Source organism: Astyanax mexicanus, chromosome 14, assembly GCF_023375975.1.
Source record: "Astyanax mexicanus isolate ESR-SI-001 chromosome 14, AstMex3_surface, whole genome shotgun sequence".
In the NCBI taxonomy this organism is placed as follows: Eukaryota; Metazoa; Chordata; class Actinopteri; order Characiformes; family Acestrorhamphidae; genus Astyanax; species Astyanax mexicanus.
Window position 1 is genome coordinate 10,881,147 of NC_064421.1, and position 13,884 is coordinate 10,895,030.

At 36.6% G+C, this 13,884-nt stretch overlaps 1 protein-coding gene across 1 annotated transcript; it reads right to left on the reverse strand.

The window, feature by feature from the left end:
• Nucleotides 1-2,096: 2,096 nt before the first annotated feature.
• On the reverse strand, nt 2,097-11,841 carry pcare1 (photoreceptor cilium actin regulator 1). The gene is made up of 2 exons (XM_007257287.3): nt 8,101-11,841; nt 2,097-2,536 (listed from the first exon to the last, which is right to left on the reverse strand). The coding sequence occupies exons 1-2, from the start codon at nt 11,463-11,465 to the stop codon at nt 2,413-2,415; spliced, it is 3,489 nt and encodes a 1,162-aa protein (XP_007257349.3). The 5' UTR covers nt 11,466-11,841; the 3' UTR covers nt 2,097-2,412.
• Nucleotides 11,842-13,884: the final 2,043 nt, after the last annotated feature.

The window sequence follows — 13,884 nt, forward strand, 5'->3', positions numbered from 1 at the left end:
ATAAAACTGTGACTGACATTTAATTGTAAGGTCCTGGCCCTGTTCCCTGTCTGTCCTCGTGCCTGTGTTGTCCCACGTGACCCGTGCCCCTGTGTTCTGCCTGTGTTTTTCCACTCACCTGTGTTCTTTGGTACTCCGCCCCTTCGTCCCAGGTGTTTCCTGTTTCCTGTGTGTGTGCACCGCTATTTAAGGTCCGTGTTCCATTTCCCCGGTGTCGATCCTTGTACGTTTTTACGTCTGTTAGTGGTCCATGTGTTCCCCCGTTTCCTCAGCCTTGTTTTCGGTTTATTCCATGTTTATTTTGTATTTGTTGTCTTTTTTGTTAATAAATCCCCTGTTGTTTGCATTTGCGTCCGCCTCCTCGTCTTCCCTGCACCTCCACCCTGACATTAATAAAGTTTCACCTGTTGATATGTGTTTTAATATTACTTTATACTGTATATAACAGTATAACAATTTAAACAATTTAACTGCTGTAGTTTTCTCACTGTCTGGATTTGAATTTCTTTTGTCCTACTCTCAGCGAAAATAGAAAAAAAGGGAATATTCCTTGACGTATGACTCTCTCCACAGCAAATTGAGCTAAACTAAGTTACATTTCTGGTGTTCATAAAATATCTAAAAGAAAAGAGTCAGTCTGACTATTTCCAGAGTTAAGCCAACCCTGGATGCAGACTCATTTAGGAAGAGCACACCATATATATATATATATTTATTTTGATATTTTATTTGATATAGCTGGATTTTTAGCTGCAGTACAGATTCAGCACCAGTCGAAGGATGGAATACACCTTCTCATTCATTTTTTTTTCTCCCTACATTGTAAGTTAATTCTGAAGTCATCCAGACTATAAAACACATACGGAATCATGTTGTAAATTGTAAAATGTTTAACCAACCAAAATGCAATTAAAAATGTAGGTGGTTCTTATCTAGGGAGCTGTTAACTTGCAATTTCTGAGGCTGGTAACTGTGATTAACTTATTCTGTGCAACAGAGGTAACTCTTGCTCTTCCATTCCTGGGGAGATCCTGATGAGAGCCAGTTTCATCTTGACGTTTTTGATGGTCCTCGTGACTGCACTGGAGGATACTTAGTTAGTTGACTTAGTTAAATATTTGTCGCCATAATTTGGATTAGAATATATTTACTGTATACTAACTCTACCTCTTCACAACTTTAATAATGATACTCTCAAACACATTAAGAGGCAAGAAATTCAAGTAATTAACTCTTGACAAGTTCAGCACAGCTGTTAACTGAAACCCATAACAGCTGACTGAGAAAATCCAACCAAGAGGTGCAAAGCTGTCATCTGAGCAAAAAGAGCTATTATGAAGAAAATTAAATATATTCTGGTTTGTCTAATTTTTTTTTTCTTCATAGTTTGGATTTTGTTAGTATTAATCTACAATGCAGAACATTTTAGAAATAGTGAAAAACAAAATGTGTGACTCTTTTTCTCACTTGCTTGACATAGTATTAACATTAAAGCTAACTTGCTAGGAGTTTTGGTTGTTCTGGGAGGAGTTTCAGTGGTACTGGGAGGGACTTTGTTTGTTCTGGGAGGGGGTTCAGTTGTACTGGGTGGAGTTTCAGTTGTACTGGGTGGAGTTTCAGTTGTACTGGGTGGAGTTTCAGTTGTACTAGATGGAGTTTCAGCTGTACTGGGTGGAGTTTCAGTTGTACTAGGTGGAGTTTCAGTTGTACTGGGTGGAGTTTCCGTTGTACTGGGAGGTGATGAATGACATTTGGACAGATGGATGCCTTTACACTTTTATAATATGGCTCTAATGTGTCTCAGACAACCTTCTAAAGGGGACTGAGTAATCAGATTTGTATCTGTTTTGCAGTCAATGCGTTTTAAATGTGTTTACACTTGTATTTTTATGTGGATTTGCCTCATTCAGATATAATCCTAATACTCAAGACACATGAAAAGAGATCAGGTGTAAATTAAATCATATACTGAGCTGAGACCTCTTCTTCTATTTCATTTCTTTAAAAAAAAAAAAGAAAATTCTTTATTGTTGTCCTATTATATCGTAGTAAACAGAAAGTGCACAGGCAAATACATGCAGTGGTGTCAATAGCAGTGATGATATACATTTTATTTATTTATTTACAAAACAAAAATAAAAATACATGCGCATACATTGGAATTAGTAAAAAGTCATTTAAATAATTAGAAAAACGTGCTTAACCCTCTGTGTGTACCCCCACCTTTAAAAAAAAAGTGCAAAAAAAGTGCTAAAAAAAACTCCAATGACAACAGGAGGTGGGAAGAAGTAGCAGTACCAGTAAAGAGGCTTTCCCAGTGTTAGTCAATCTCCCCTTCCCAGTGGAAAAAAATGGCCTTAATCCCACCTAGGCCAGCTAATCCATAATCCTGCCTGCTCTTCTGCAGGTCTGTCACTCGCGCTGTAAGGCCTGACCCACGATGCACAGGTCTGGGTGCGAGGCAGAGCGGCTCGCTCCTCTGAGCTCAGTCTGCTCGCTCCACGGCTCCAGCTCTCCCATTGGACCGTCCTCCAACCTATAGCAACACAAGGATATTAGCATAAAACACGATTAGGTAACTGGGTCAGGAAGGTCTGAAGATGCAGCAGTGAGTCACTGAGACTTTATCTATTTATCTATACAGGATTGGCAGGTTCATTGTACAGTACACCCATACTGTATATATATACATACATATACATACAGAGGTTTTTAATTTGGTAAAATCAAAGAAACTCTTCATTTTTAAGTGGTCTCTTATTTTTATATATATATATATATATATATATATATATATATATATATATATATATATACACGTATATATATATATATATATACGTGTATATATATATATATATATATATATATATATATATATATATATATATATATATATATATATATATATACCTATATATATATATATATATATATATATATATATATATATATATATATATATATATATATATAAAAATAAGAGACCACTTAAAAATGAAGAGTTTCTTTGATTTTACCAAATTAAAAACCTCTGGAATATAATCAAGAGGAAGATGGATGATCACAAGCCATCAAACCAAGCTGAACTGCTTAAATTTTTGCACCAGGAGTGAGTAGCATAAAGTCATCCAAAAGCAGTGTGTAAGACTGGTGGAGAAAAACATATATCACTCACAGAGTGATCTATTTTAAGCGTTTATTTTTTTTATTGATGATGAAGTCAGTATCTCCAGTAATTTTAATATTATATAAGACCAATTGGTACATTTGGCAGTATGGGCAGTGTGCCAAGTCCTGCTGGAAAATGAAATCCCTATCTCCATAAAAGATGTCAGCAAAGGAAAGCATGAAATGCTGTAAGATTTTCAGATTTACATTTTCAACTGCATTACTGAAATAAAGTAACTTTTAAATCATAGTCTGTTTTTTTAGATGCACTAGTATACATTCAGCTCTGGAAAAAAATAAGAGACCACTTCAGTTTCTGAATCAGTTTATCTGATTTAGCTTTTTATAGGTATATGTTTGTGTAAAATGAACATTGTTGTTTTATTCTTTAAACTACAGACAACCTTCCTTCCAAATTCCATTCTCATTTAGAGCATTAATTTGCATAAAATGACAAATACCTGAAATAACAAAAAGTTGCAGAGCTTTCAGACCTAAATAATTAAAAGCTAACAAGTTCATATTCATTCTAGTTTTAAGAGTTCAGAAATTAATATTTGGTGGAATAACCCTGGTTTTTAATCACAGTTTTCATGCATCTTGGCATGTTCTCCTCCACCAGTCTTACACACTGCTTTTGGATAACTTTATGCCTTTAATCCTGGTCCAAAAATTCTAGCAGTTCAATTTGGTTTGATGGCTTGTGATCATCCATCTTCCTCTTGATTATATTCCAGAGGTTTTCAATTTGGTAAAATCAAGGAAAATCATCATTTTTAAATGGTCTCTTATTTTTATCCAGAGCTGTACATTATCTAAAGGAACTTGTTTTTTCGAGTTCCAGTTGTTGTCTTTTTCCTGCAAATGCTAGTCTAAACTGGCACAAATAAACAAGTTTGTCTGCATACCAGAACAGTAATAGAATATCTTTTACCTGAAATGCCAAGATAACTTTTTAGAAAACACAGACCTGCTGTTTGTGTACACTATAGAAAACCAGATTTTAAGACTTTAGAAACTACTGTAGTGCATTGAGTATTTTATTTATAACATTTTCCTTCTAAATAACCCAAATATTATATATATATATATATATATATATATATATATATATATATATATATATATATATATATATATATATATATATATATATATATATATATATGCTATACAGTAGGTTTATTTATTATGGTTTATTATTTTAAAAATAGCCTAAAAAGTCCAAGTTGCTGCGAATGACAATTATTTGTTTTGCATTAGCATCGGCTTAGCAATAGGATAGAGCTGGGCAATAAATATATTTTATTGATTAATTCAAATTTACAATTAAAATATGATTTTTTTTTTGTCAGTGCCAGTTTGAAACTAAATTTTGTTAAAGAAAGATTTCTAAAAGCAACATTATGTTCTCTCTATTTCCATTAATATGGTCTGTAAGCTTGTTTCTGATGGCACTTGAACTGAAGTGAAACCAAAATAAAGGTAAACCTAGTTTTGAACAATTTCTTTGACATCTATACTGATTTTTAGTAGGAGAAAAAATTATTACATTCAAAAATCAGATTTTTTAGGCCATATCACCCAACTCTACAATAGCATTTTAAACATTAACCAGAAAAAATATATATTTCTTAGTTAAGACAGCATTAAAAAAACAGTGTGATACACTTTTAGTTACAAATATGCTACAAGTGATACCGTACAAAAACACATTTGAGTTAATAAAAATGCATGTTTGTAAAAAACAAAAATGTGACTATGAAGAAACTGCATGTCCAACTTTAATATTTACAGTAAATTAATTCATTTAATTTTTCTTCTAAAAATGTAATGTAACAGCACAGAATTCTATAATTCTATAACAGTAGTATTCTATGTGCAATTACATATTCTCACCAGAGAGGTCTCTAAATCCCCAAATCCCCAAAACTTATGGACTGTCACTTTAAGGGCCCTATTGTACACTCTGCGCAAGGTGCGCTGTGATGCTCTTTGCTATCTTACACTCCATCAACAGCCTATTTTCACGCCTTGCACCTGCGCCGTTAAAATAGCATTGAAGTTTTGGAATAAGAAATCCACACTGATGGGCGTAGTGGTCTGGAAGTGAGGGTAAAATGTGTTCAGGTAAATTTCTGCCATGTTTCTATCTTTGCGACAGGAAATACAGGTGCCAACTGACTGATTAAAAACCTGACAACAGTCAGCCACTTGATTCTATCTTATCCATGCAGGAGACCCCCACTCGTTAAAAACACACACACACGGATGCACTGCAAAGCATAAACCTGACTTTCAACTCAATAGTAAACAGAATAAAGAATAAAATAACATTGTTGTTCCCTTAAATGAGCTGCTGGTGTATCTTCACAGCGTGAACACGCAGGTCAGTGTCTTCTGCTAAGACGCTCAAAAGCGCTGCATTGTTAAGATACGAATGCGCCAAAGTCAGAGCTCACCTGGTTCTTAAAGGGTATGACAACTGGCACACTGATTGGTTTATTTCATGTTACGCCCAAAACACACCCTTAATTAAGAAGAATAATACATGCCTTTTTGCACGATTTGAGCTGCACAAGGCTTATTTTTTGCGCTCTCATGATGCCAAAGGCACACCAACACGCATAATTGATTATTTTGCTATAGATCGCTAAAACAAGGCCCTAAGTAAGGAGTCAATTTTAAGCATAAACGTCAGATGAAGAATGTAAGCATTTTTTTTTATCTCGAATGCTTGAAGTTACTGTGTAACTTTCGTCAGGTAAACACATCTGTCACTGAAATGTCTTCTTCTCTATTCTGTCACACAGTAATTACTGGTATTCAGCGATGCCCTAGGGAGACATTCTTGCAGCGAACGGGAATTTTTAAGAACTTGCACTGCTGAATACACTACATACTGAATTGTACTTAAAGGATAAAAATAACTGTACAAACTACGGCGCAAAATTCCTTCCCAGAAAAGAAGATTTAAAACTCCCCCTAGTAGAGTGTGAGAATTTCCCGCTAGGGCATCGCTAAATGACATTAATTGCTGTGTGACAGAATAATACATGATACAATTCATACTGATAATAAAATATATTATCAATATCCAATGTGTTAAGGGTTAGATAATGTATAGGAAATGTATAGTTAAAATCTAAACACATCTGCTAAAATCTAAACAGAATTTCAAGTGGTTCAGTATAAGAAATGGTTGGATGTGAAATGTGCTTTGTTCTTGAGACGTTTAGGGAGTTTTTACAGAGATGTTTACAGTGATAGTGATAGAAACCTAATATACTTTCAACTTGCTTAGTAAGGACGTCAGAACAATAAAATATATATGCTGCCTGGAGCATAAGTCATAGTTTCACTATAGTTCCTAGATAAGGTTTAGGCCTTAAACGTAGGTTTACATGAAATGCAGAATGTAGAATATCATTGAAAAGTTACTCTATTTCAGTAATTCAGCTCAAACTATGAAACTCCTATATTATTATATAGATGTATTACACCAAGAGTGATTGTGATTATGGCTTACAGCCAATCAAAAACCTACCAAATAGTGTCTTAGACAATACAAATATTATATAAGACCAATAGGTACTTTCGGAAGTGTGGGCATTGTGCCAAGTCCTGCTGGAAAATGAAATCCGCATCTCCAAAAAAGTTGTCAACAGAGGGAAGCTCAGAGCTGTAAGATTTTCCGGCACTGATTTTGGACTAACTTACTGACATAAGGTAACTTTTTCAAAGATACAAAGATATTCTAATTTTTTGAGATGCACTAGTACAGTGTTTAAAAGAAATGTAATTCTGGATCTTTCCACCACCACCACAAAGGATCTGAGTCTATGAGTTTCTTTATATTTGGCCATTTCTCCTTATCCCACTTAAAAAAAAAAAAAAACTCAACAGCATTGTTCTGTCAGATCATGTAGATAAATAAATCAAAATAAATAAATAAATGGTGTAGAAATGGTGCAAAGTGATGAGTCTGCTGTAAATACACAAAGTGAAATATTTTAGCCTGTGCAAAAAAAAAAAAAAAAACATGTGCACAATAAATCTGCCAGTGTGAAATCAACACTAATAGTGTTAAATTTTGACATTGTTAATTTAACACTAGCAGATTGGCAGACTTACTGCCAATTACTTTCCATTCGAGTCAGTGAAAAAATAAATCCAAACAGTCACTTAAGCTGTTGTTATGCTGATTTTTTTAATTTATTTATTTATTTTTTTATTTTTTTTACAGTCCATTACTTGCGGTAATACTTTCTATGAATGTCACCTCTAATAGACTCTAAAACCACATTCATAACATATTATAATGCATTCATAAGGCATTATATTTATTAAAACGCATAACCCTTAATAGCAATGTTTATTATGCATTATGAATTGTGACCATAATACATTATAAGCTATGCTTATAATATGAATGTTAAAATAGTTAAAGTCATAGTTACACATGATTAAAATAGTAAAATAGTTAAACTTTTTTAGAATGCACAAAAACCTGTTATAATTCATTATAAATGACTATGACTTTTTTTATTATACAGGGTGTCTGAAGTCTTAAGATTTTTTTAGTCATAATGCATTTTGCATGCTGGGACTGATTTTCTTGATATTGACATAACATCGTCTAAACACAACTATTATTGCATTATGATCACAATTCATAATGCATAATAAACATGGCTATGATGGGTTATGCATTTTTATAAATATGAATAATCATGTTTATAATGCCTTATAAATGCATTATAATGTGTTATGTGTATGTTCATAAAGGCTTATAGAGATGACATTCTTAGAAAGTGTTACTGCAATGGAAATAGCACCTATTTTAGATCGACATAAAGCTACATACTATTCTCTATGAGCGTAAATGTATGATTGTGAGCAACCATCTTCAACACTAGGGCTACTTACCCTTGGGTGCTAATGGCTGGCTCACTTCCACAAGTCTGTGCAACAGATATGACTGGTGCTCTTGGTGGAAAGCTTAGACTAGGCCTCCTGTCAGACTGGCTACGCCGAATGAAAGGCTGGGGTCCTCGAATGGACATAGGCAGCCTGCCGCGCTCACCCCAAGGCCGAGGCAGGATGCTGCTGCCAGTGGAAGTCCATGCCTGCGGGGGCTTAGGCACAGGGAAGGGTTGTGCTTCAAACAAAGATGGTGAGGCTGGACAAAATACTGAACGAGCATTGCTAAATACTCTGGAAGTAGAGTCCTCTTTACTGTTTTCTCGAGACCAGCGCTGCACTTTTGGCGAGGCAGGAGGAGATGGTGCTTTGAAAGGGTAGGTGACTATAGACGTAGAACTTGCAGAACTTGGGGTGGTTTCTTGCCGCATGTTAGGGGTGGTGGAAAGTGTCCGTTGGCCGGCTGGTGGGGGAGTTGGAAGTTTGCGAAAGACTGGTGGACTTGGGGTTGGGTGAACTGACTGCTTTTTAAAGACAGGGGGACTGGGAAGCCGTCTATGTAAAACAGGTGTGGAAGGTAACATGCGGGTTTTGGACACAGGTGGAGTGGCAGGTGGTTGACCTCCAGGTCCTACTGGACCTCCTTGACCTACTGGACCTACTGAAGTGGAAGGCACTGTTTCAGGGGTGCTGTTTTCTTCCTGTTTCTTTTCCATATTCTGTTGAGTAAGACAAGTTTTGATGCTGTCACTTTCGATTGCAAGCTTCTCTATTGGAGAATCAGTGGCGTTCCGCAAATGGATTATTTTCCGTGCCTGTTTGTAAAGCGAGGCAGCCTCCTCATTCTCCAGCTCAGCTTCAGCTTTGGAATCGAATTGAGTATTTTTAACCACTGCTCTGAGTTCCTGTGGAACAGTACGTGCTGGTGACATGCTATGAGAGCTTTTCCTTACATTGCCTTTGCTAGGAAGTACTGCAACAGATTGCATTGAGGCACGAAGCCGTTGAGAAATGCTTGTCTTCTTTGGGATGGTTGATCGACCTCTTCTGGATACACTTTCCTCTGTTTTGGTAGCTTCAAAATTTTCAAAAGAGTTATCCATGAGGACCTCTGGAGGGGGTGGGGGTAGGTTGTCCAAATCAAGATCATCTGTCCTCGCAGAGGTTCCTGATTCCTCTCGGTTTACATCATCATCATCATCGTTTTCATAGTATGTACTGCCTAAACCTGGAATGATGGGAACGCCACACTTTCTGACCCCTTTAAGTGGTCCAAGTACCTTTGTGCTGTCATGGATATGTTTACTGTCCTCCATTCCCTGACTAAAGGTATCAATCAGTTTTTTGACAGAGTTCCCTCCCATTCCCACTGGTTGTGGTGATATTGGTGGACTTGGAGGAGGTGTTGGCTTCAAGGGCCCCTTAACAGTTTTAGACTTTTTCTTCTTTTCATCCTTTTCATCCTTTTCTTTCACAGCCTCTTGCTTTGCTGTGACTTGTTTTAAACCAACTGTCTTTCTCTGAATGGATGGAGAGTCAGGGTTTTTATTCAAAGGTTGCAATTTCCCTGTTAGTTTTGGTGACCCAGGGTGTGTCTGCTGTTCTAACAGCTGCTTAGGAAAGTCTTTCTTTATGTTTCCTTCAAACCTGACCTTTCGCATTTGCTCCAACCTCTGGCTTAATTCTTTTTGTGTCCTTTCCAGTTCAAAAAGCGTAGGGTCTTCAGCTTTGTTGCGAAGGGATTCTGCTGATCTTGAACGGCATTGTTTAGCGGCTGTGGCTTTCTTCTTAGGTGCTTGAGAAGAAGCCGTTTGTGGCCTCTTGGGGCTTTTTTCTCTATCTTCTGTCCACTGCCGGTCACCAACCTTTGGGCTCCCAGTCTTTCCAGTCTTTATTCCAGAGCGCTGAGAGGGAAGAAAGTGAATGCGGCCACTGATTGCATCTTTCATCTTTAAGGTCATTTCCACATTTTGTGGATTCTCTATTCGCTTTGCAGGAAGGCGCCGTGGTTGTTGTGCAGGGTCTGCAGGAGAAGAACTTGATCGCTTTCTGGTTTTACCCTCACAGTGTTCTCCCTCACTGGCCTCTTCAGTACCCTCTTCTTCATCTCCCTCACCATCGTCCAAGGAGGTAGAGCCAAGCAATGATTCGGTGTCTCTGGATTCTTTGCCTGTAAGGGTACATGTTGAATCAATTGAATTGATAGAGCTGCTTTTGCTCATTTTTTTGGTAAGCAGTCGCTTTGAGGAACTCAGACGGACTGGTGTTGTGCTTCCAGGACTGCACAGAATTGTGCAATTAGACCCAGTTGACTCGCAGCTTTCCCTTCGGCGGCGTTGTCTCTCTGATCCTGCTAGTGACTCATTCTCCACCCCAATGCCACTGTCTTCACTAAACAAGGCTGAGTCCTCTGGTCCTGGTCTTCGTAAGGATGCAACCTCAATCTTAGTTAGCAACTGCATTAGCTTAGCCTCACACGCACGTTTAGCCCTCAGTTTTTTTTCCAGAACTTCACATATAGACGAAAAATAATCTACCGCCTCTTCAAGGGCTGTGTCGCTGATTCCACTTACCGACTGCCCAACAACACGCATCCTCTGAACAGTGTACTGAAGTAATTGTTGCAGCAGGTCTGGTGGGGGTTCAGTGGAGGAGCTGGATGAAGACAGATTTTTCATCTTGCAAGGCCAAGCCAAATGTTCCCCATTCTCCTTTAAAAGCTTTTCCCCCTCTTCAACCATTTCCTCCAGCCCTCGGTTGATCTCTTCATAGCGCAGTGCCATGAACGAAACCATGGGTTGTAAAGAAATTTGGGTCTGAGCTGCATGATCTAGTAAACTCAACAGAATTTCATATTTGGCAATACTAGGATTGAGATATCCATAAGCTGCTTGATGGGCTTTCACAAGAGGCTCTGGAAAGTCCACCTTTTCCTCGACAGCAGCTTTTTTGTCCTTCTCCTTCTTCTTGTTTGGTTTTACACCTTTCAGACTCTTCTTCGGCTTCTTTGTGCCCTTCTTCTCATCCTTCTTTTCATCTTGTTTCTCTTTGGTCTGGGATAATAAACTAATTGTAATCTCTTGGGTGCCCAATTTCTCTGAGGCAACTGTTGCCACCCCAGGTTCAGCAGTGGAAAGTTTCTTTGCTGAAGAAGGTGTATTTGTATCTCCATAATTGTTTAGTTTCTTTTGTTCTCCTGTCCTTTCACGGGCACCGTCATCTGTCTCACCACCAATAGAGCTTCCACTTCCACCGTCATCAGATTGCGAGTCTCCTGGGCTTTCTTTGGTTCCAGGCAGCAATGTTTTTCCTTTCCTGAATGGTCCATACGCTCCACTATAGGTAGTTCCCCTAGACGGGGAACAGCCCATTTCAAAAGCAGCCTCTATTTATAGTTTTTCAAACAGAAAATAAAGAATCCAACAGGGACAAATTGATGAGGAGCTCCATCTGAAATGAGAAGGTCTCAGAGCCTTACCCGACAGCTGCACTTGTCACTAAGCCCAGTATCACTCTGCATTTGACAGTTTGTACTTGTCCTTGGCAATCACGCGGACTGTTAGGCATAAAAAGAAAGGTACATTCTGAGAAGTGTCCCCAAAGAAAAGTCACTTATTTTATAATCCAGAAAAAAATAATTTTGAGCCTTCTTGAAGCAGCAGTATTGCGCAGTTTGTGCAACAAGGTAGTGTCCTTGTGGAGGATGAGCAGCTGAAAGGATTAGAGTGGATTTGAGCGTGGACCTCGGCATGCACATATGTCACATTAGAACAAATAAAACTCACACACTCGCAAGACCTTAAGCTCATTAAGGTAATCAGGGCTGTTTTCAGGTGGCTTTTTATAGCCCAAACAATGCCCCCCCCCCCTTATTTACTTCTTTTATTATGCTCCAGGAAAGAAGGAAAAGGTGCAGAAATTAGATGAATCTATATGTTTATACTATATTTAAGTAAAATATTTCTTTGTATAATTGAACCTTGAAGGCTGAAAAACATATTTTGACCTTTTAGGAGAAATCAGCTATTTTATTTATTTGCTTATTTTAAGTGCCTTCATGAATGAAAAAAATATATATGTTTAAATGAAGCACATTTTTTAGATTTGTAATATACACAAATATATAAAGGTCCAATATATACTTTTTAATGATTTCTCTTAAAAGGCGAAATGCAAATTCAATATATGGTTGTTCATTCAAAAGGGCTCAATTATCAAAATCTGCATAAATTCTAAAAAAATATACTATATAATTGCTATCACATTGTGTTGTAGCATAATGTAGCATTAGCACAGTGACACAAGAATTAATTGTGGCACAGCTTGCCCCACTACTCTGCCAACCTGAATACTTACATTAAGCCTGGTGTAGCGTGTGTTGTGGGAACCTATGTAACCTACGAGAGAGCTTGTGGCACGGATTAACGAAAGGGAAATTCCATGAACTTCATTCCAATTCCCTCCATTCTTTATATATTAAAATATAGTATATTTACTTCAATACATAAAATTAATTTCTTTTGTTTTTAATATTCTGGGTGAATTATTGTTCAACAATTTAATTCTTTAGACTAACATTTTCCCAACCTCAATTACATTAATTCAAAGTACATTTACACATGATTGAGTATTTATATATTCACTTTAAATAACTATATATGTTGCATATACATATTAATACTTCCATGGCACATCAATCACTTTTATAACCAATTACACTTTGCACTTTCCTCTTTTATTTATTTACATATAGTTATTTACCTTGTGTAGAAAGTGCTTGTATGCCATTATATATTTTCTATTCTTCTTTAATGTATGTTGAATATATTCCATCCATCCATCCATGCATCCATCTTCCAAATACGTATGCATTGCTTGTGGATTTGCTTTATGTTTTTTTTTTTTCTTCAGTTGTTTAGTAGATATATTTCACAATTTTATTGTAATTATTTACTGAATATAAGATTGTGCACATTAATATTTTTGGCACTTATGCCAAAATAATTAAATATCCTTTTTCATTATTAAAGCTAATTTTTGCATGACAAAGCAATGCCTTACATGCAACGCTCAAGCAAACGACTGACAAGTGACGAGCAGGTCATCTCTTGAGGATGAGCAAGAAGGTATTAATGTAATCTCTTTCCCTCTCACTATTAGCCACACTGCCACTGGTCAAAAACACATGCAGATACTGGGGCTGCTGTCTTATTGCATGTACAAATGTTTTTTAAGCTCTTTGCTCATGTTTAACTTTAATTTTATTATGCGTTAATGGTTTATAAATGTGTTACTATTATATATGAAGATTGCACATTGCAAGAATTTGCAATAAAGTAGAGGCAAATAAAACAAATACAGTGTACAAGTACAGCACGAGACAGGCAACATCATGTCTTTATTAAGGACTATATACATGTAAAAATACATCGAAAAATATATATTTATACACTGTATATAAAACTGTGAAAAATATATATTTAATAAGAGACCACTTTAAAATGATGAGTTTTCTTGATTTTACCAAATTGAAAACCTCTGGAATATAATCAAGATGAAGATGGATGATCACAAGCCATCAAACCAAACTGAACTGCGTGAATTTCTGCACCAGGAGTGTAAAGCATTAAGTTATCCAAAAGCAGTGTGTAGGACTGGTGGAGGAGGACATGCCAATATGTATAAAAAACAGGGTTATTCCACTAACTATTGATTTCTGAACTCTTAAAACTTTATGAACTTGTTTTCTTTGCATTATTTGAGGTCTGAAATCTCTGCATCTTTTTGGTT